At 46.3% G+C, this 22384-nt stretch overlaps 7 protein-coding genes across 7 annotated transcripts; 2 read left to right on the forward strand and 5 right to left on the reverse strand.

Moving 5' to 3' along the window:
- Positions 1–2232: 2232 nt before the first annotated feature.
- Positions 2233–3309, reverse strand: BDBG_02591 (uncharacterized protein). The gene is made up of 3 exons (XM_002627874.2): positions 3260–3309; positions 2899–3182; positions 2233–2814 (listed from the first exon to the last, which is right to left on the reverse strand). Exon 3 carries the CDS (start codon positions 2624–2626, stop codon positions 2288–2290), a length of 339 nt encoding a protein of 112 aa, XP_002627920.1. The 5' UTR covers positions 2627–2814; positions 2899–3182; positions 3260–3309; the 3' UTR covers positions 2233–2287.
- Positions 3310–5056: 1747 nt separating this feature from the next.
- Positions 5057–5884, forward strand: BDBG_02592 (aegerolysin family protein; the record flags this gene model as incomplete). Its single annotated transcript, XM_002627875.2, has 2 exons — positions 5057–5139; positions 5308–5884. 2 exons carry the CDS (start codon positions 5057–5059, stop codon positions 5627–5629), a joined length of 405 nt encoding a protein of 134 aa, XP_002627921.1. The 3' UTR covers positions 5630–5884.
- A 124-nt stretch (positions 5885–6008) lies between these two features.
- BDBG_02593 (uncharacterized protein) lies at positions 6009–9150 on the reverse strand. Its single transcript, XM_002627876.2, has one exon. The coding sequence runs from the start codon at positions 8164–8166 to the stop codon at positions 6091–6093; it is 2076 nt and encodes a 691-aa protein (XP_002627922.1). The 5' UTR covers positions 8167–9150; the 3' UTR covers positions 6009–6090.
- A 335-nt stretch (positions 9151–9485) lies between these two features.
- BDBG_02594 (CK1/CK1/CK1-G protein kinase) lies at positions 9486–13943 on the reverse strand. The gene is made up of 7 exons (XM_031720854.1): positions 12947–13943; positions 12531–12823; positions 12332–12401; positions 12109–12257; positions 11645–12050; positions 10977–11567; positions 9486–10919 (listed from the first exon to the last, which is right to left on the reverse strand). The coding sequence occupies exons 2-7, from the start codon at positions 12654–12656 to the stop codon at positions 10915–10917; spliced, it is 1347 nt and encodes a 448-aa protein (XP_031577189.1). The 5' UTR covers positions 12657–12823; positions 12947–13943; the 3' UTR covers positions 9486–10914.
- Positions 13944–15916: 1973 nt separating this feature from the next.
- BDBG_02595 (histone chaperone RTT106) lies at positions 15917–17784 on the reverse strand (the record flags this gene model as incomplete). Its single annotated transcript, XM_031720855.1, has 4 exons — positions 15917–16500; positions 16645–17007; positions 17114–17518; positions 17697–17784. The coding sequence occupies 4 exons, from the start codon at positions 17782–17784 to the stop codon at positions 15917–15919; spliced, it is 1440 nt and encodes a 479-aa protein (XP_031577190.1).
- Positions 17785–18246: 462 nt separating this feature from the next.
- Positions 18247–19423, reverse strand: BDBG_02596 (KOW domain-containing protein domain-containing protein; the record flags this gene model as incomplete). Its single annotated transcript, XM_002627879.2, has 2 exons — positions 18247–18903; positions 19007–19423. 2 exons carry the CDS (start codon positions 19421–19423, stop codon positions 18247–18249), a joined length of 1074 nt encoding a protein of 357 aa, XP_002627925.1.
- A 2001-nt stretch (positions 19424–21424) lies between these two features.
- BDBG_16629 (uncharacterized protein) lies at positions 21425–22335 on the forward strand. The gene has a single exon (XM_031724544.1). The coding sequence runs from the start codon at positions 21726–21728 to the stop codon at positions 22083–22085; it is 360 nt and encodes a 119-aa protein (XP_031577191.1). The 5' UTR covers positions 21425–21725; the 3' UTR covers positions 22086–22335.
- Positions 22336–22384: the final 49 nt, after the last annotated feature.

Raw genomic sequence — 22384 nt, forward strand, 5'->3', positions numbered from 1 at the left:
TTCTGTGCTAGTTCATTAAACTACCGTTCAATGTTTCCCTTCTCCCAGTTCTCAATCTGTTGAGATAAAAATGTAACTTGCAACTCTAACCACGCAATGTATTCCAGAACCCAGTCAAAATGAAAACAAAAAATAAAATTATAAAGAAAATATGATACAACAATAAGTCATCACCAACCAACGCTTTCTTCCAGAACACAAATAATTACACACTCCCCAAGGCTGATGTAACTTCCACCAAGGTTCCCCTGTTGTGAGACTTTCCACTCACGCCCCGTGTTTCTAGAACCCTTCTAGAAGGATCGTGACACGCTTGGAGTTGAAGTCTCCGAAGAAATACGTGCTAGAATGAATGGAGATCAAACATGCGAAGATTATTAGAACAAGTCTGTAAACACCCGTCTGTCAGGCTCTTTCTAAATCATATCAATTGCCGTTCACTGTATTTCAATATTTTAACTTTGTATTTTGCTTTTTTTTTTCTGTTTTTCCCAGGTGGCACATTTCCTTGTCACTGATATCAGCTATGGCGAGAATGAATAAGTTGATGATTTGAGCAGAAGAGGAATGGGGAAAATATGGAAAGAAAAAAAGAAAAAAAAGTCTCTTCTTTTCTTTCCTGTTTCCTTCAAGGTTTTTATGGTTATTTTGATTTTTATTTTTATTATTATTTTTTTTTTCTTTTTGTCGAAAAGTTTGCCCTCATCCCCGTTCACCCACTCTGTGCAAATTCTACTATCTCGCTCTTCTTCCGGGCCCAGTTGATATTGATTAGACATGCATAACTAATACAAAGGAATCCCGCCCCCCAAGAACAGTTCAGGAGGAGTAAAAAACAGCCGACTCAAAAATGAAAAAACTTTCACAAAACTTTGATGCCAGCTTCATATCTTCATCCAGCTGCAAATACAGAACAGCACAGCACAGGCTTCTTCATGACTCATGTCATCAGAGGGGAATAAAATGAGCCGGTTCAACCCTGAAAGGTGGAAGTTGTCCTTTGCCCAGATTACTATGGGAAAAGCCTATGTGCAAGAGACAGTGCTTTGATTGAGTTCTCTCACAGTACAGAGTACAGTTCTCTGTAAGATGAACAACTAAGCAGGGAGGGGAGGCAAATTGGCACAGCTTTTTTTGTGCCTCTAGTGCAATGGCTGCAGAGCCGCGATGTTGATAAGGTCGAAGAATGAATTAATTTCATCTTGTTGAAATCAAAAGGTTCACATGGTCTTGGTGGATTTCTGTCAGGCACGCGGGGCGATGGAAGTGTTGAGGTGAAGGTACATGTACATACATGTACATTTATATGCGTGTCCGGACAAACGGGGTTCTCGGTCTATGTACATACATGTCCATCTACGGAGGCACTTTTGCTTGCCGCGATCCTTTCCCGCCCTTGGATTGTGGCTTTGTTGCCTTTGGGGAAGGGTGGATGGGGAAATAGGCGCACCGATACCGGGAACCTTTTGTTCATTATTTCCCTATTTGTCAGGGATTCTGCTGGCGTTGAACTTACAAATTCAAAGGGAGGGGGCATTTTCCCTTTCAATTTGGTTTTCATTCATGTCTCCTCATCACTGACATGAGAATCAAAAACATGGAACCGGGAACAAGAATCGGGATATTTGATTATATCTCTTACTAAAAGAGGTGGCGGCAAATTTTATTGAGAGAGACAGAAAGAGAGAGAGAGAGAGAGAGAGAGAGAGAGAGAGAGAGATGCCATGAATGCTGCTTGAGTTATATACAGGCCTGTGCAGGTATGATCATGGTACTCTTGAGTGATGTGATGTATGTGAATCTATATGTCTATCTATCTTTGTTAGCAAGCTATTTGCTTGCTCTGCAAGGAAAAACTTTGCACAGAGTCAGCTTAGAGCACTAACAGGCACAGGTTTGACTTTTGATCCATGAAGACATGAGCATGAGTATAAGATTATATTGTCTCCTCATCAGGGTAGCAGGCACTGTTAGAAGACATCCCTGATGTTGAAGGCATGCAAGTCATTGTTTCACTCAGAGAAGAAATTGAAGTGCTAATGAAATATAGTCATATTTTTGAAATCAATCATTTTGCACTCATGTCATTGAGAGCAACCACTTCTGCCTTTGTCACTGTCATGTTAACAGGAAGCTAACTGATGTATATATCCATCATATAAATGTATTCTTTCAATATTCACTTAACTAATAAATACCATTCTAGTTTATAGCTCACAGAGAATGTGCATGAGAATTATCACATTATGCATTACCATTTATATTAGCTTATTAAAGCAGAGTAACCTCAAAGGTTGATGAACTCATAGCAGAAGTCATATCTTAATCCCTTCATATCTCCTGGAACAATGTTACCCATTGAAGTTTCCATCACAATGATAACCACCTTCTGCCGTATCCTGGATAGGCGTCCGATGCATCCGAGGGAACCTGAAATCCTAATATGAGGCATATATAGAACCTCCGATACCTGGCAGAATCCCAATGACACATTATATCGTGAGAATATAGGCAGTATAAACTTCAATGGCTCTTGGAAAACATGTATTGAGTGCAGAATAGTTCGATGAAGTTCTTCAGTATGAGGAACTGACTGGTGTCTCATCATGTACATGTCCATGTACATGTACAATCAAGCTCATCAAACCCTTTTCAGGAAGAAATGGCAGAGGCCTTCCTACGTTCACAGCAAACATTTCTTTCCCCCATCCATTGATTTGGGATGCTTCGTTATGTCTGTCCCCAATGTGTGCTCTACTACCCTAATTCCATTATCCTGTAGGATGCCTATAGGATAAGTACATTGTCGTACCTCTGTCAAATACCCAACATTAGACCCATCATCGGGAGAAGACGCAAAAGCAGCCGAAAGATGGATCTTGTGAATCTTGCACCTACTAGCAACAAACATTGTTTCATATGAGGCTTCATCAGCAATCAATCAGAACGCACCAAGCAGCGTAAATTAGTGGCGCGAAAGGTCTTGGATAGTCTTTCACAATATCTGTCAGTTCAACTTCAGGCCGAAATGAAGTCAATATATGATAAGCCTGTGTGCTAGGGCAGGCGAAAGCTCTCTCCGATTTAGTAATAACTATCACACTCGACTCAATTTATAAAAACTGCGAGTTCGTCTCTAACTTGAGGTGATTCCTGTTCATTGCTTTTTTCCAGCCTATGCCCTGAACACTTTGAGTGGTTAAAATATGCTTAAACGTCAGGTGGAGACGCCCCGCGCTGATAGGTTGGATAAACTTACCATCCGTGGGGACTAATTATAATTAGTGATGAGACGAAGGATGAGATATTTAATCTAACAATACAGCTTGGCCAGCATGAGTTGTTTCCTACTTTTGAAGTCCTCGCTGCAGTCCACGAGCCAAGAGAGGTTGCCACAGCTCTCCTAAAAACTCCTCAGCTGCTGGAAAAGCCCGTTTGGCTTCGAAGAGCAACGATGCAACCTCAAAGTTCGTCTCCAACATAACAACTTTCCTGTGGACCACCTGGATATCAGATTGATAGTCGCCCTGACACTTCACGCACAGGTATATATATATATAGTATTGACAACGACTCCGCCCGTTGTGGGAGAGTAGTTGATGCCCAAGTGCGTGGTCTACCCTTTCCTACCCCCTATTCGGGCACGCCTTTTGCTCAGTCTTTCGACGGGCTGTGTATGCTTAAACACCTGTGATGAAGCTAACAGTTGTAAAGCATTTGAATTGACATACGCCACCAAAGGAACGGGATATTAGGAGAATATTCAATCCTCATCAGTGTGCCAGGAGGCGAGTACATGACGCTTGATAGCAAGACACAGAGGCCCTCATCCCTTCCTTGAGGCGGAACCCCCATCCGCTTGCTACTATCCTTTAGAGGCCGGAAGGATAGGCATGAAGCCCAACGGCTATAGCTCAGTGTTCCCATCAATCGCAAAACCACAGCCACAGCTGCGGAAACTCTTTGCGCATCAGGGAGCGTTGGGAGAGGATGTTCTAGTGCTCTAGACCGTAACTACAGGAGACAGATAGGAACAGGAATTTGCTCCATCAAACATAACGATGGGTCGGTGGACCTCCGCGGAATATATAAGGCAGAAATAAAACCTTATAAACATCGAACTTTGGCCGCTACGGTGGGATTTTTGTGTGTACTGCAGAGTTGCAATCCTGCTCCTGCAATTGCGTGCTGCTCGCTCAGCTGATATCTGATAGCACTTCCTGTGGTTTTGGTCAGTCGATGGTTTGAACCCGCCTGGAGCTCATGTTGCCTATTTCTAGCTAATATAAGAAAGAATGCATGCAACATATACCTAGGAAGCTCAGTAATATGCAAGAGTGCGAGGTTTGTTCCAGCAAGTCACTCTGGCTTCGTTTCTGTTGTCCTTTGAGACGTTCAGATTAGATCCTGCATAGTACCTTCAGTTCAGCAAGCTTACTGATTGCAAAACGTCCCTCGCAGAAAACCTTTTTTTGATAAGCCGTGTGATGCGGGCTTGAACCCGTCTGTTATTCCTCCAAATCGTTTTGCGTGGAATGAATGAATGGAATCATTAAGATTTTAAACTTTGGAATTCCATATTTCGCCATTGCCGAAGTTGGCTATCTTTTTTCTGACTACTATATATAGGTTTCGGCGCCCCTCCGCATCTATTCCACACCCGTTGTTCGATTGACTATCGCCTCATGGCCGAACGGGCATTCAAGCTTTTGTTCGAATGGTCTGGATACCTGGGTAGGTATCTACCTGTTTAGGTTTATCTAGCCAAGCTACATTAGGTAGTTATTCCACGGATTGTTGCGGAAACTCAGAAGCTATCTACTCCCTTTATGCTGAAAGCTTGATGAAATTTCAAAGTAATAATGATGTTTCTTATTTGGCTTCTTTTTGAGGATCAGTAAGGACAAGGCCAATATTCCATTACAACAGCTTCGACATCAAGCACTCCGGCAGGCTTTTGCACGAGTCTCCTCATTCATAACTACACCCAGACACTGTATCTAATAGGAAAAAACACACTTAATTTCATTCATATATTTCAAAACTCCTCGCCACAATGGGGTATGCCAACTGGATTAACTTGCATTTAACAAACGGTCTTGAAGGGCCACTCGCAGTTCAGAATTCTCAGCTGTTGCAGTATGTAATATCCTACATTTCCTTGCAGCACAATACAATCGCTTGAAGGGAAAAGCCGTATATATATATAGAACCCCCTCCCCAGAGGAAGCTAGAGGGAGCAAGATATGCGTCGAACCGAGCTAACTCAATGGCTCTTCCCCATTTCCCCCTTCTCGCACCATACAGCGGGAAATTCTACACCAACGACAACAAGGACGAAGAAATCACGCCCGACCAAGTCGACGAGATCGTGATCCCCGAGTCCGGCTCGGGCGATATATACAGCTGCGGCAGACAAGGTGCGCCAGCCGGCACGCAGGGTTCCGTCGACCTGATCGATAAAGACACCCTGCAGAAAATCTGCACCATCAATTGGTCCAGCCCCTTTGGCGGCGGTAGCAATTATATCAGTGCCTCGGACGTCGATAGGCACTATATGGTCGGGGTCCCTGCCGTCAGCGCGAATCGGCCTGTTGGCTTTGTTGATATCAGCGTCGCGGAGTTGTAGAGGTAGGTGATTGTGGGTCTGATTGGGTTGGATGTAGTTATTCCGAAAGGAAGAAAGGGGTGCTTGACCTTCGCTCTTTGAAAAAGAAAGAAATGAATGTATTAATATTCGGGGAAAGGAATGTGGTCGAAGAAAGTATTCATAGCACTCTTCTTGGGCGCATCGTCGCGGGAAGTTTTGGACGGTTATCAGTGAATAATCCCTGTACGTATGTAAATCAGCCAAGCGAGAGCTAAAAGTAAATTAATTTCGTCACTTTATGAAGTTATCCTTGCATTATCTTCTCTACTTCCACCGTCGAGTTATGAGCGCAGTAGCTGTCATTCCGAGCAGCGAAGCTGTATATTACAAGAGACAAAAGAGGTGCGAACATCTTGAATCCACAAAAAGAATAATTAATATTTTATTTCGTCGAATTAGTTACATTAAATCATCCCATTCCCATAACATAAAAATAAGCATCACATGTATAACTTGCTCCTATCCGCCACGTTTCTCCTCGTAACCAGCCCAATATGTCCCACCTGCTCGCCGGGGAGCGAATCACCAATCAGCCCAGGGATTTCCTTCAACCCCTCACTTTCATCCAAGTCTTTATTACAACCGACGAGGTCAGGGCGTCCACGAATATCCTCCACGCGGTCCGCGCCAAACCGGAAGAAACTGTATCCATCCAGTGTCTCTGCCCAGCGCCGCCTAAACCCATATGTGACACCAAGCACCAGACAACCCAAAGCCCAAATGCAGAAAAGGACAATGGGGATGAGAGCTGGGACAGTACTAGGACCAAGAATCTTGCCCGGTTTCGAAGCCTTCAGGGTTTCATGCTCGTATGCCCCGTCAAGATTCTGCAGGCCATCGTACATCAGCTGCAAGGCTTCAACACTAAATGCACGAATGACAGCCTCCAGTATCTTCTGCGCTTGGAGGAAGTATGTATAGCGAGAGTCGTTGGAGTATGATTCCGGTGGAGGTGAGTTCGTGGATTTAAATAGCTGGTCGTATATCTCGCCATCGGGGACAAGGGTAACTAGCAGGTTCGACACTTCGGTACCGAAGGGATTGGAACTGTAAAGACTTGCTGTGCCATTGTTGGGTACGGCGGGAACGGGGACGAAGGAGTGGAAGGAAGAATAAGCCGGATCGAGGACGGCAGTGCCCGCTTCGGAGAAAAAACTGCATCGGACGCCGACTGGGGGGGCTTGTTCGATGACATCGCTAATATTGTTACCATGTATGTCGAAATGTTCTATTGGGTTCTTTGATCCGCGTGGTCTCGCGTCAAAGAAAGCATTGTTACACTGATAGGTCCCGTTCTCTGCTTTAACCAACGGGCTGCCCAATCCCGAAACTGGTGAAGTGATCGTGTTATTGAAATTGATTGGAGCACTTTCCTCGTAGGTAGCTTTGTACCGTACCTGCCACATGGCATATTCGAAAATATTAGTATTCTGGGGATCTTCGTGGTGCTCCCTGGTTGTGTTCCACGCTGTGGCAGTCTCCAGGTATGATAACAGATTGAAAGTATCTGAACTATACGCCAACACTCTACTAGAATTCCTGCCCACAAGGGCAAAATCAGACGCAGACTCTACCACAGAGCAATTGTACCCTAATCGGAGCCCCCACGCACTTCCACGAACTGGATACTGTCCTTGAGGGGCAAGGAAAAGCTCCGGAGCAAATTCGTTGACTGGGAGGGTGTTAGGCAAAGTCTCCAGATAAGAGTATTCGCTGCGATCCAGGTATCGTGGGGTGTAGATCACTCCAGCCCCTGGCAGGGTTGGAGGAGCGCTGGCTTGTAGGAGGGGACGACCACGCCGGTATACCTGGCCTGGGCCCCGGATGTCAAAGTTCTCCATTGTGTACCCAATTACCTTCGCAGGATTGTCTGTCCGAACAAATCCATCAAACAGTTCCATGCTCAGACCCGAAATTGGCAGTGCGATTGTCACCATGAGGCTTATGAAACTCAGCAGGTACCATAACCGTTGCACGACACTTCTCCTCTGGCGAATTGACATCTGTAAGCATTCCATCCATCCCGAAAAGCCGGACCAGGACTGCCCACTATGCACGAGAAGGACCATGGCATCCTTGACCTGCCAATGCCGGTCCTGAAGCATGGTAGCCTCAACGCCAGCCAGTCCGTACTTGGAGATACCCAGGCCAAAGACACCGAGAATAAACCACGAATAGTAGACCCAGAGAGCATTGCGGTGACCATATCGATTGGATGCCGCATTTTTTGATATTAAAAACCACTCTATCAAGCAGAAGTAGGCCGTGATTCCTAGTGGCACAATCACTAGCAGGAGAGACCTTCGCCAGTATCTTTGGAGAGGGTACCCAGACGGAGACTCTTTAGATTCTCCCACCCCATCGCTGCTATCGTTCTTGTGTTCGGTACTCGCGTCAAGGAGTATGTCCGTCTCCGAAACAACGGGGCCGTCTTTCCACCCTGGCCCACGTTGATTGTGAACGGGCTCGGAAGTTTCGCCAGGGGAACTAGATCCTGGCGTGATGGTTGTAGCCATCGAGATTGGTCGAGGCCAGTAAACGGAGGCTCAGCACGGAGTACGGAGAAGGCAGGACTAGACTTGACAGACACATAGGTAGAGATAAGAATGGCTTTTTGGTTAGCGGAACGCATTCACCTCCCATCCCGACGCTGGGAGTGAGGGAGAGACCCGTATATAAAAATTAAAATTTAAAAAAAAAAAAAAAAGAAAAGAAAGAAACTTAGAAACAACCCCTTCCAGCAGCTCGATGCAGCCCCCACCCCCCCATCTCCTTTTTCATGGACGTGTTGGTCATCTTCCCAAGCTACTGCAGCCCAGACCTGAAGGAGGGGGAAACGAAGCGCCGCTATCTAGCGTATTTCTTTTCTGGCCCCCAGCTCTGAGCAAGCACACCTCTGCTGGACAAGATTCCTCGTGCAGCAATTGGCCAAGCCAAGGGTGTAAGGCGGAGACACCGAGAGCGCTCTGTGGTGCTTCGCTGAGAAAGTTGAGGCCAGCCTTGCCGAACTGGTTGCAGGAGAGGAGCTCCCTCAGCCTCAAGCGTCAGGACCGTCCCGCCCGGCCAAACTTTAACCTTAGGGTTATTTTTGGAGAACCTCCGTGTTTGTTTTTCATTTTTTCCCCCGCCAGGATGGAAGTCATCGAGGGCAGAGAGGGGGGGTTGTTCATGGCTGGCAGGTTTCCATCCAAGTGCTCATCTCCCCCTGAGAGCCGCAAAATCCCTCGAAAAAGGAGACAAAGGAGAGGATCAGACTTTTAGCGCGACGTGGCTTTTGGAGCCAAAACAGGCCCAAGCACCATACCTTCTCCATCTTGGCAAAAACATATCGGGATTCGTGGGCCAACGGGGGGGAAAGGGGGAAAAAAAAGGTAAAGGAAAATGTAAATGACCAAAAATAGAAGACAGTTAATGTAGTTCCTCTCTCCCCTCCTAGAGGTCGGTCGACTGGTTGGGATACCAAGATGGCAAGTAGTAGAATAATAAATAGCACATTGAAATCCATGGGGCGGATGAACATAATAAAAAATAGAAATAGAAGAAATAAAAAAACTAAACCAACAAGAAGTGATTATGATATGTGTAGATATTTTTTATTTCTTATTTACTCAAGTCACTAAAAGAAAATATTAATATGATAATTAGATTTCTTTACCCTATTATACTTTATACTATACTTCTTCAAGAGTTCTTCTCCTCCCATCTTTCAATTCTTCTTTGCTGCACAGCAAATCTTTTTTTAGATGTGTGTGAATGTGTGAATGTGTACTCCTCATGTCAGCTGTAGCTCTCTCTCTCTTCTCTATCAAAAAAAAAAAAAAAAAAAAAAAAAAAAAAAAAAAACCGACACTAGGAATGGAAATGGAAACTCGACCATAGCACCTAAACTAAAAGCAAATAATATAATAACGGAGAAATGGGGGAAAAATGCAAACGAAGAACGGCAGGTAAAGAAACAGCGAGACGGGAGGGAATTGGAGACAAGAAGACTCGGAAGATGAAACAAGGGGGAAAAATATAATTGAATAACAGCATAGGAGATAAAGGAGACAATGGGGAAAAAAACCAAAAAGAAAAACTTCCGACGAGGAAAGGAAAGGGAAAGGAAAGTGATAATATTTCCACTTCCACACAACAGTTATTCCCATCAACGGCACTTCACGATGATGGTGATGTTAAATGAAACCCATTAAGTTAGCTAGCCAGTCCAGAGCTTTGGCCCCCTCCCTATTGTTCACGTTCATATATATATACAAAGGAAAACGTGTTCTCGTGTTTAAGCAAAAATCGACGACCGGGAAGGATGTTTGTTTGGTTGTGGTGGTAATTGGTGAGCTTCTCCAAATGAACTAACTATTCTTCGTTCGAGATAAGCTGGCAGTAAGGGGAGGGGGGATTTGGATTCGGCTTGGTCTAACTGACAATTACCCATGGTCCCTATAATCGACACATAGGTATAGATGGTAGAGGTAGCAGCAAAATGCCTGCATCCTATAAACCCGACAGAGTTCGTTGATGCTGGCGCGTTGCAGAGCATGAAACATAACGCCTCCAGTAGAAGAGCAGAGCGAATTGCCGCGGCCAAAGACCGGTGGGAAAACAGGATTGTGGTATGGAAATGGGAGAAAGAACACAGATCTATTATTAAGCAGGAAAAAAAAGTAAAAATATGGTTGCAAAAAAGTCGGTTTTGGGGGATTTCACAAAAGGAGACATTTCGCGTTCGCTTAGTGAGGACGGAATTGTGTACGTGGTTAGGACAAGGGAGGGCCGTAAACACGCAGGAACAGGAGAGGGTAGACATTTTGAGAGAGCCGAAGGAGGGTCAGATAGCTAGGAGAGCAAAAGCGGACAAAAATTATATTAAGAACCAAAAAAGAGAAAGAAAAAATGATATTTGATACGAAACTCCGGAAATCAATCGATCAAAGAGCTTAACGTGGAAAATATAAGAGTGTGGTTGTAGCAGAGTTTAAAAGGGAAAAAGAGGAAAAAGGAAAAATGAGGATTGAAAAATTAGTACAAACGAAATGAAAAAACTCCATCGTGGCCCATTGTCGTAAGTGGGCGTAGCTATGCAATTAATCAATCCAGCAGGAGCCGAGAAAAGCTGTAGATACAGACAGGTGGAATACCAATGGCATTTAAAATGACTCCATCGGCTAGAAATGGAAGGGGTGAGATTAATTAAATGAGACCGCGGGCAAGGTTGAGGTAGAGGAGCCCGAGGGCAGCGGATGTCGATGTTATGTGGTGTGTGCATTTCAACCTATGAACGAGTTAATAATAAACACAAAAGGAAGTAGGGTAGACGGTTTAAACATACCACAGCATAAAGCTTTCATGACCTTCTGTACAAAGGTTGGTTCCGGGTCTTGCGCGGGTCGCATTTGTGTCGAGTGCTGAGTATTCATGCCATGGGTACCGGGAGTGGGAATGCGGCCCGGGAGATGGGCATTGGAGTGTTGAAATTGAGCCTGAGTCGACGCAGCCGGTGTTGTCTCAAGACCCCCCGCCACTCCGTTTTGACGTTTGACTTGCGGCCCGCCGGAGGCGCTTTGCCGCTCGCGCGCTTTCCCCACTCCCTGTTTCGCGGGAGATGGGGGCGGGGGTTGCGCGGCGTTTAAACGGTCAGCTGTTACACCTGGTCTATGTGGGCCCCTAGGCGCTGGTACTCCATGAAGGTCACGGGCTGATGTGTTTGGAGCGTTGGTCGCATGGAGGTGATGTTGGGGAGGATACTGCTTGGCTGCTTCCCAGCCCCTTCCGCCATTTAATTTCATCCAGTCATACTCGCCGTCTTCTACCTCTCCGGTGTTCTTCAATGCCTGGGTGAAGAGGTCGCGCAGGTAATCATAATCAGGGGTATCTTCGAATCCCAGATTTCGGACGTAGGTCAAATATTTATTAAATTCCTCTGTTGAAGCTGTTGTCAGCATTGGCCACTTCCCACCAAAGAACACAATGTTAAGATGGTATATATATATTACGTACCAGGGTATCCATCACACAGATCTTTCACTGCGGTAGTCTGTTTCTTCTCGCCAATCTTTTCGTATTTTTGTTTGTTGGTAGCGGCTTTTAGGCCCTGCCACGGCAAACCACCCCTTAGGAAGTACATGAAAACATGGCCTAGGGCTTCAAGATCATCACGTCGTGACTGCTCTCGGCCGAGATGGGTGTTGATACTCATGTATCTTGCAGTACCCGAGAGTGACTTGCGTTCCCGGTAAGGAATATGTTGCTTGGTCTTGGGGTCTCTATATTGCTTCGCCATTCCGAAATCAACAACGTGGATGACGTTTGCCGCTTTGGAATTTGGTCTACCAATGAGGAAGTTGTCTGGTTTTATGTCTCTATAGATCAAGTTCTTTTCGTGTATCGTCTGCACCCTTGAAAGCTAAACGAGACGGGAAGAGTCAGTAGACGCCTCAGTGGTAAAGTAATGCAGTACGTACCATTTGTTTGGCCACCATAACCACTGTCTTTATCGAAAACCTTCGATTGCAGTGATCGAAGAGATCCTCTAAGCTCGGTCCTAGGAGGTCGATAACAAGGATATTGTGAAGGCCCTCCTGGCCAAAGTAGTAGACATTAGGTATGCCAGCTATTCAGGTGATAGATAGAATCAGTAAAAGACGGCCATTTCCGAAACTGTGTATTCAATTTTGATCCACTTACGGCACCCAACAAGGACTTTGTACGTTCTATACTCATCTCGAAGCTGTGGAGCATCGCTTTTCCGAGGTTCCTGCAACCAAAATTCATTAGCACATGCTTCGGTTGAATATTGCATCCCACAAAACAATGGCGAGTATAATGATAATAGTTCAATCAAAAAAAAAAAAAAAAAAAAAAAAAAAAAAAAAATCTCACATACAAACTTGATAGCAACCTGTTGGCTGTTCAGCAGGTTGGTGCCTTCGAAGATCACACCGAACGAGCCCTCGCCGATTTTTTTGCCCACACGGTAGTGGACACCGACGACATTTGACGAAGAGGTCATCACGACTTGCTGTGACGACCGACAGGGCCTTGGGGCACAAATCGAGAAGGGGTTGTGTGTGAAGACAATATGGCGGTGGGAAAGGTTGGGTTGGGGATTGTTGAAAGGGCGGCTGCGGAGAGGTGGACGTTAATGGGCGCTAGACCGTGACGGGCTTGGCATGGGTGCTGAGGGTCAGTAGCAGGCGTTAGTCTACTAGGCCAAAAAATGAAATTGGACAGAAAATTTCGGAAACCACACGCCCAGAATAAGAAGAATTATAATTATTCAAGGGGACATATATTGCTTACACAGTCTCGTCAATAATAGGTCTTCGTAGGAGCAGTGATAGTTGTAGCAGTAGTAGTGGTAGTAGCAGTACGCTGTAGTAGCTGTAAGCAGCAGCGGAGGGCTCTCCCGAGGCTGGGTAACAGGACCAACACGCCCCTAAAGCGGATGGCGCCTCGACTCGATCAAACTCAACACCCTTCTAGTAGGACGGAATAAAAGAGAGCACAGAAGCTTAAATCGGATAAGCCCCTTGTTTGGTGATATATGCCCGCTTGTTGTGTGGTTGGCGGCGGGAGGGAAAGAAGGAGGTAGGAGGTAGAGCCGAAGGATCTGGGTCGAACAAGGACGACAGCAGGATTATGGGAAGGGCGAATTAAGGAGAGAGACAAAGGAGAGGCAAGGTGCACAGGAAGGGCGATAGAACGCACTTCTGCTGAGAATCGAAGTTGAATCTCGAAAACGAGGGAGGGAAGAGAGGGAGGTAGGAAAACGGGGAGAGGGAGACAAGAAAAGAGATGAAGAAGAGCGCTGGGGGAGGGAGTCGGGAGCGGGTTGCAGCGGCCAGAACGGGTCTAGCGGTAAATACTCGTACCGCGGACGAAAGCCGGTATCAATACCACCCTGTTGACCCGTGTGGTTGGCTGGCGCTGCTCTTGGCGTGTGGCTCAGTGACCACCCAGGACGCCTGATTACACAGCGTGACCGTCCAGCGCTGTCTCGGCCATTTCATGCCTATTATTATTTTACGGAGTATAAGCATAGTACGGATTAGCAGCTTATATTTTCCTACTCCGTAAATGATAACCACAATACCACAGGGATGGGATTTCCTCTCTCTGTCTCTCTCTAGGTTGAACGGGCGTCATGATGGGACTAGACGCGGTGCCAGTGCAGGGGAGACAACACCTCATATGCACTCTGCTCTCCTCAGCACCAGCTCAGCGCCCACCCAAGTGCATTGGAACTGATTGCCAGTGATTGGGGAGAACTCCTCCTACCTAGGTATTCTATCCTATCCTATCCCGGTCATGCCATGTCTTGAAGCAGCATCCGGGACTTTTTAAGATTGCTGTTTAATTCCTGCCCTGAAAACAGCCTGCCTAGGTGCGAACTACGAACTATGGATCCCACAATCAATCCATCACGTCACCACTCTCAGATCCCTTAGTTCTTGACTGACTGTATCTAACAACTCAGCGATTGGATATGAGTGACCCCAGAGAGCAGAGTAGCAAACTCTGAAATGTCAAGAAATCTCCATATGGAGTATATCATAGATCCATCCATACCCACGATCATCTCTCCACCCACACAGATCTCCATGACGTTCCCGGTTTTTCCTCTTTACCTTATCATTATTATTATGTTTATTACTATTTACCCCCATCTCCATTCTCCCCTCTTGGCAGCTTCTGATTGGCAGCGACCTCATCGAATCACGGGGACTTGCTACTACTGTGCTATCTAAATCGATGAACTGTGTTCTGCACTACTTGTGATAGGCAGCCCCAACCTGCTTTTGCTGTGACGGACTAGACAAGTTTGAATGTGTGTAAAGAACATGTGCATTATACACGGAGCCACATCAGCTCAACGACTCAACTGGAATGAAGTCAAGAGATATGCGATCGGGGTTTCGTCATGAAACTCCAGCCATTGCTCTTTTTTCCTGTCAATGTATCTATAAATCCACCCGTACCTGGATTTGGAGGTTGGTTTGACAATGGGGTGTGAAAACAAACTATCAAATATTCTGACCATTCACCATCAGTGGACGGAGTACTCCGTACAGTATTTCCATTTCCTCTCTTAACCAGAGTTTTTTAAGAGGCTAATGCCTGTTGCATCTGAACAAACCAGCTACAGTTTATAAAGCTAGAGCCTACTGCGTAAGTCTCAGGCTGCTCTGGAATCAAAGATCCTTGAATGGTAACAGTATTACAGCTCAAACATGATACATAGAGTTATTACAACGGGAACCTAACCACTCCCCGCTGTCAATGCCTTTGGTCCTTCAGACTCGGGTACGGTACGGGAGGACATAATAGGGACCATCACACATACCTCCGCCCCCCACCAAAAAAAAAAAAAAAAAAAAAACACCAACTACCATTTCCCTCTCCGAATTGTGATGGTTGGTTTAAACTTTCGTGCTTCCTGTGCCTGGTTCCTAGAACACAGATAAGTATGTAATCTGGTAATTTGGCTTTTGGGGAAAATTCTTTGGAAGTGGGCTTTGTTTTGGAACATTCACATATTAGAGAGGCTTGTCATTTTGACTCTTCAGTATGGAGAGTGTGTTGGGGGGGAGTTATGTTGATTTTAGGGGCTAGTACTATATAGCTCCTTTGTTATTTACTATGAGGATATGCATATAGGGTGGTGATGAAGAGGTCAGAAAATAAATCAGCGTCATCGAGTAGATGTAAATAGCTATATGAAGTTGGAGATTTAGATGTACAGAGCGATTACGATCAGGGCAACAACAGTGGTCTAGCAGAAGTAGGGACTAATCTGAGAAGCAAATAGAATGAGGGTATATATATCTGCACACACACAACACACACAGGTTGTCATGTGATATTTGTAAAGGTAAATGGTGTGAGAAAGCCAGATATATATATCTATATCCATGGATAGGTGATAGAGATGAATGAAGGGGTGAATGAATCAGAAACTCAGGATATCGTACAGCGTCTGCGTCTCAAGAAAGACAACCACATCATAATCATGATCGTAAGGAAGGAAATCCGTCGTCCGCCATTACCCTAAATAGCACAAGTCACGTTGGACATGAAGACCAGCTCAAAGTGCATCAAGAGTGGAATATGGCTAGCCTGTACTCTGTAGAATGCATGAACTTAAAATTGACAAGGGATGATGAACCCCTCAAAAAATAGCATACTTGACAAGAGAAGACCAAAAGAAAAAAAAAATTCTACACACCCCCTCCCTTCCCAACACCGCCAAAGTTCCTGAATAGTCCTCACTCAAATCTCCTCAGCTTCACTCCCTAACTCCTCCCTGACAAGATCTCTACCCTCCTCAGGATCATAAGCACCCTGCCCGTCAGCATCCTCATCCTCCTCGTCACTACTAGACCCGCTCCCCTCACTTTCACCCTCGCTACCAGGATCATAGTCCTCCTCCTCCTCCTCTTCTCGATCCTCCATCTCCCTCTGCGCCTTCATCAATTCAGACTCCTCCTCCTCCTCGCCCTGCCCAGCATAATTACCAGCTCCAGCACCCACAGCACCATCAGCGCCGTCATCCCCGCTCTTCACGCCGTTGATGTTAAGTCTCTTAGCCCGACGCGCCTCAGCCAAGCTGGCATCTTGCAGCCCGTGCTTTTTGATATAGGCGTCAATGCCCGGGTGGTTCGACTGGTCGATCATGGAGAGCTCGAACTCCTGCACCTCGTCTGGATTTAAGGGGGAGCGGGCGGCGATGTTGAGGTTGAAGGTCCGCTGGAGCACAGAGGTGTAGGATATGGAGTCAATGTTTTCGAGGGAGAAGAAGATGAGGGGCTTTTTGAAGCCGAAGAAGATGCCCGTCGAGAGGAAGAAGAGGAATCCTGTTGGGAGTGAAAACACAGTTGTTAGTATAATATTAGCATTCGTAAAGGCGCCCCCTTTATTCAAGGTTTACATTGTGTATATAGGCATATCGCAGTGAGGGAGTGAGTAGGTTGAACAAATGAAGCATATATTTGACTCACCTTCCTTGCTCCCCCGGAACGCTTTGACATGATACGCCTTATCCCCTTTCCGATGGGCTTCAGGGGTCGGGCTCACAAATTCTTTCTCACTCGGGCAAATCACTTTCGTATGCCGTAGATTATCATCAAGCATTCGCTTCAGATAGCTTTCATATGTCTCCGCAAGATTTGCGCTCTCCATGGCTGGTGTGCCTGAGCCTAGGAATGCGGTTCGTGGCGGGCCATCCGGAATGGTCCAGACAATTGGCTCGAATGCAATTTGGTCATCGGGGACAGTCGTGATGCCATCCCCGTACTCGGGAAGTATACAGAAATTAAACTGCCGTTGAGTTTTCTCTGGGACAGGTAGGCAGAGGATATGCTCTATGCAAGGAGTTGTTCCGACGGCGTTAGTCAAAGGACCTTGGAGTTGTACGAAAGGGAGAAAAAAGAAATTAAAGATAGAACAAATAAAACAAGCCAAACTCACGAATCTTCGACATCGGAATCCCAAACTCCACCTCATTCGACGCCTGATTCCGCGCCCTCAGATATCCATCCTTCCCACCAGCAACAGAGGGCGCCAACCGCGTCAATTCCAACCGCAACTTCTTGCGCTGCGGAATAGCAAACGATAGGTCCTGTAAATAGAACTGTAGCTCAGTATCAGCCGTTAGGCCCGCTAACAGCGCTGCATCGTTCGTAGAACCAGCTCCCGCTCCCGCCCCTACTCCTACACCTCCATCGATGAGTTTGCGTTTCTTTGCCGCCGGGCCTTCTCCCGCTGCAACTCGTAGTTGGGAAGATGCGGATGACCCGCCACCTAGTCCGCTGCGGAGCGTGGAGGTATATTTTGCGATGTCTTCGAAGAGGCTGGTGTATTCGGGGGTGGAGGCTGGAGGTTTAATTTTATAGTGTTAGTTTATTGTATAGCCAAAAGAAAAAGGCAATTGAAGTGACTGGTAAGGAAGGGATTTGATCAATTTTTCCCCTATTTTTTCTTTCTTTTTCTGGTTTTTGACTGATGTGCAATTTTTTTGAAATGTTTAGATGGATCGGAGGTGTGACTTTACCAATCGCGGAATAGACGCGTTTGCGGAGCGGTGCGTTATCCTCGAAGGCCTTGTCGATGACAGCGTTATTGATGGTACTCGAGGACATGTCTATGTTGTGGTAAGTAAGTATTTCGAGAAATTAAGCGGGTGGGTGGTTGTTGTTTGACCTCCAGGGCTTATTGAGCGTGGAGGATGGCAGAGGGGCGGTTAAAAAGTCCGAGTGGGAAGGTGACGGGAAATCGTAAGCCAGGATGGGGAACAATAGAGGGAAAGGCTGGGCAGTTTCTTCTCCACGGTGTTAATACCCCGTGTTACTAAGAACAATGTATATATTCGTAAGGACTTCTATTTCTTAAACGGCTCACCAAGAGATACAATTAACAGATAAAGTGAACTAGATTTATCCTAATAATATCATACAACAGAGAGTCTTGTATTTTACAGGCGGGTTAAAACAGGTGCATCCAGAACAATGACAAGTGTGACCCTTCCTTTAGAAAACGCCCTTTCAACCTCCCCACAAGCTACGGAACTAAGAAAATTATAAAACCCGGCCCTCTCCGCGCCCCTAAGCGGGCACCTTTGACGCAGGCTTGCCCTGGCTCTGCTTCTTGGCAAGGAACTGCTCGATATATGAAGCGGTATCCTGAGGAACAACATAGTTTCCATTCTCATCTTTCTGCTGCTCCCGTTCCATTGCTCTCTTCTGGGCCTTCTGGGCCATAAATGCCGTCTTCGGCGTGACCCAGGGCGTGTTCCGCCGCTTCTCCATTTTCCTATCCTCCTCCTCCTTCGCCGCAACCCACTCGGGATCGTGCCGAGTGCGGAACTTCGAGAACTTATTCCTCAGCTCATCGATGATGGTGGCAGGGAATGGGTAGGCGTTGAGGGAAGGTATATGTGTGCGATCCTCGACCTCGATTCGCAGGGTATCGGCCGGTTCGTCGACGTGGGTTGGGGCGGCTGGCTGGGGCCAGGGGATTTCTACATCAAGGTCCGAGATGTATCGAGTGTGCTTGGGTGTATCTACGCCGTAAGGATGGTCCATGTAAGGTTCTCCGCCATACATGTGTTTAACCACGACGTCTTCCACCTTGCCCGTTTCCGAGTTGTGGAGGGGAACTACGAGCCGGACGTCTTCGAAGGGAACAGGTAGAGGGATTGGCCGGTATGGACGTTTGTCGGGCTCATTTGCTAAGATAAAATCGGGATAGCGTACGTCAACCTGATTTTATATTTTCGGTCAATGAGCATGTGCGTCCCTTTTCGTTTTCTCACGCCCGCAACCTGCACTGCACACACGCCGTCCGGGTTAGGATTTAACTCACGCTGTTGACACCGCTGACGCTGAGTGTTCCAGATTCAGCATCCACACTGAAGACCTTGCCAATCTTCCCCCGATCCGGCCCCTTTAACACGACCACCCGATCTCCCGCCGCGAAATTGACAAGCTTCGTCCTATCCTCCCGGGGAAGCGCCGGGGGCCGAGTGCGCTCTGGTGTTAAGGTACCATATGCCCCCTCAAGATCCGCCGCATCTCGCTTCGGCGCCAACGGGCCCTTTAGCCAGTCTTCCCGTCGGGTTTTTCGCTCTGCTTTGATCTGGTCGATAATGATCCGCTCGTACCGTTGTCGCTCTTGGAAATATTTTCTGATTTCGTCGCGCCTGTCTCGCTCTGCTTGGATCCTGGCCCTTCGTTTAGCCTGGTTGGCGGCAAGGGCTGCCCGCCTGATGACTTTCTGCATAGCTGTTAAAAAACAATGGCAATCAATGAAGGATCTAGGGCGGGTGCTGTTCGAGAGCGCACGACGACTGGTAGGTTCCCTCACGTTGGTTTCGAGGCGTTACTTGATAGGAATTTTAAATATATTACATAAGCACCAAATGTCTTGGCGATAGGATAGTTATCTCTGCATCGAAGATTTTCGGCGCCATGAATAAGTATGTATTCAACAATCATAAATATTCACACTGATGAAGAAGCGCTCCACTTATGCTCAGGCAGTAACCTTGAATAAATCATTATATGTGCATTGTGTGTGTGTGTGTTTTATTAACCTTCCCAGCATCTACAGGCCTTTTAACTTGCTTGTCAATAGCACACAAGCTACAGAACTCATTAGAAGCAGCTGCAAGGTAAGTCATTCATAAGAATGAGCAATAAATGAATTCAACCGTAATTGTACGGAGTAGGTATGGATGTATCTTTAAATTATATTGAAGATGCTTTCTTGAGCTCAGCACTGTTTCCGTACTTAGAAGACAGCATGAAAGAAATCTTTAGGTGATATCTATGTCAGCAATTCACGAGTGTCAAAATCTAAACGTTCTGGTTCTCGTCCCCGGTGGCCTTGGTGGCATTGTTTATTGGCATTGGTAGGTGGAGCATTATATCTTTGCAAAGATCAAGGGAGTCATCTTCGCGTTCTTAGGCTTGATTTCGCCGTCTTTGGCTGGTTATAGGGGTTTCTTCACGGTTGGTATTTGATTCTTTTGCTGACGGGAATCTGGTTCTTTTCTGGAGGATATCAGGTTTTGAGGTATTTGAATGAATGATGAAAAGAAGAGGTCTTTAATGAAAGATTATTACATGATATAACCCTTTTCAGATATGCAAGGGCTTCCTAACCTGTAAGAGAGGTTGTAGGGGTTCGTTGTTATGATCGAACTAACTAGCTAGCGGTAGCTAATGTAATGTACGTGTACATAGCCTGGCGGGTTGATTCACTGAACCACAGGTACTCCGAACAGTGCTAATAACTACGGAGTAGAGGAAATAACAACAGACATATCTCCCAACGGGCCTGGAGCGCGATATGAAAGAATAAGTTCTCAGAGCTGGAGAATTAAAAGTGGATAGCAAGCCGGCTCTCGTTCCAAGGTTCAGCCGGGCAGCACCCTTTTAATAATATGGAAAGTTCAAGTTTGAATATGACTGGGTGAAGAACAGAGCAAGATCTGAGACAGCGGATGGCTACAGCAGGGTGATGGCAGCTGGCCCAGGGGTGCACGGCTGTATCAGGAGAAAAATGCCAGATTCTTCCCCCCCAATCCTCATGTTGTACAGAGTAAATAGCCCGTCTTTCCTCTGAATAGACAGAGCTTGATCATCCCTGCAAAATGTCATCCATGGAAGGATGGTAGTTAATTCGAGCTTCACTTGTGAGGTACCTTGCATGCTCAGTAGTGGCCACTGGCCAGTGACCAGGGAGACGACGAAGGCGAGGGAAGGATACTGAGGATTGAATGAAGACCAAAGTTCGGCGGGAGAAAAAAGCTTTGGGGTGGTGTGGAGTAACTAGAGCAGGTCCACCGTAGCTGTTTCAAATGCAACATCTTGGAAATCATCGTGGGAAAAACTGCCTTGTCAACGACGGTTGTGACTCAAAGGGGAATGGCGGCGGAATTTCGCTTGTCAAGCCCCGCCTGATCTGTCGTGGTGTGGCGCGTGGACGTGTGGCTGTGCCGACACGGAGTTATTCAAGTCTGCCTTGATGCTGTAAAGTAAATTCTTGTACTCCGTAGAGTAAAGATACCGAGGTCCTGTACATGTACTGTACATGATATTGATGTATTTTTGATTTTTGATAGATTATATGTCTGAACGAACATCATGGGGTCCCGGGAGAGAGCTCCGTAGCCAACAGAGTTTGGACAGAATAATGAACTGCCTTTTGGTCACTGGGCCTAGGTCCTCGGGCAGCCCCAACCCTTTTTTAGGTGCTGTATGTACTGTACGTGGAAGAAAGAGGCCTTCCGCGGACATGGATATATTTGAAACGCACCGCCACAGATGGCCATCCGGTTTGAACGAGACACACTCTCTCTGGATATTTTATGCGACGGGGACGGTTTACCTGAATGGGTAGAAGTTTGGACCTGCCATACGTTGTCAATGAAATATTAATAAGAAAACCATCGACGTGAAGAATCAGATATCTGGCTCTTGGGCAGGAAGATAAAAGTGAAGGTCAAATGCAGATAAGCAAAGCTCAAAACCAAGCAAATGGTTTGGTAGGAATCAACGGAGCTAGGTAATAGCAAAATATGCGCTTCCACCGGCGAGCTGCAGATCTTGATGCAAGAACTCGCCAACTTGATAGTCGTGGTTGGGCCATGATAGGATTGAGCTACCAGTGGCGGATGCGCACAAGGACGGGGCACGTCGAAACAGCTCACTTAGACATCACAGGACAGCAACTAAGGAGCAGCAAATGCAAGCATTTCTCCTCATTTTCCCCCCCTCTTTCTGTATTTTCATTTTATTTTATTTTTCTTGCTGCTGGGCTTTTGCCTAGGCAAATGCTCGTTCCATGTCAATCACCAACATTTAGACAAGGCAGCGAATTCGAAGATGCACGTTTCTATACTGCATTTAGGACTGGTGGACTGTCGGGGGTGGAATGAGGGCTTTGCGTGTGAACAATAGTCAAAACTAATGTGCTTTAGATTTATTATACATCTTTTCTGCTTTGCTGGAGGCTCCATATTTTGGGTTTTGTTCTGACAACCTTGGATTGGGCCCGAGAGGGAAGGAGTTAATTCTCCGAGGTAGCGGCATTCACGCGCTGACTTGCAACAAAGCGCTGACTGGAGCAGTCTGATGGCATTTTATGTACATGTACATACACAGCACAGTGCAATAATAAAGGTAGCTATTGTGATGCTTGATGATGAGTATTATTTATCAAAACATGAGTGTGTAT

This window comes from Blastomyces gilchristii, assembly GCF_000003855.2.
Source record: "Blastomyces gilchristii SLH14081 genomic scaffold supercont1.3, whole genome shotgun sequence".
NCBI lineage: Eukaryota > Fungi > Ascomycota > Eurotiomycetes > Onygenales > Ajellomycetaceae > Blastomyces > Blastomyces gilchristii.

What these genes read in the sequence shown, in the direction of transcription:
- BDBG_02591 (XM_002627874.2), bottom strand. Translation starts at nt 2,626, where the DNA reads ATGTACATGGACATGTACATGATGAGACACCAGTCAGTTCCTCATACT.
- BDBG_02594 (XM_031720854.1), bottom strand. Translation starts at nt 12,656, where the DNA reads ATGACCTCTTCGTCAAATGTCGTCGGTGTCCACTACCGTGTGGGCAAA. An exon ending in CAAAGTCCTTGTTGGGTGCC is followed by an intron (nt 12,258 to 12,331) that starts GTAAGTGGATCA and finishes TCACCTGAATAG; the next exon opens with CTGGCATACCTAATGTCTAC. An exon ending in TTATGGTGGCCAAACAAATG is followed by an intron (nt 12,051 to 12,108) that starts GTACGTACTGCA and finishes CGTCTCGTTTAG; the next exon opens with CTTTCAAGGGTGCAGACGAT.
- BDBG_16629 (XM_031724544.1), top strand. Translation starts at nt 21,726, where the DNA reads ATGCGCTTCCACCGGCGAGCTGCAGATCTTGATGCAAGAACTCGCCAA.
- BDBG_02593 (XM_002627876.2), bottom strand. Translation starts at nt 8,166, where the DNA reads ATGGCTACAACCATCACGCCAGGATCTAGTTCCCCTGGCGAAACTTCC.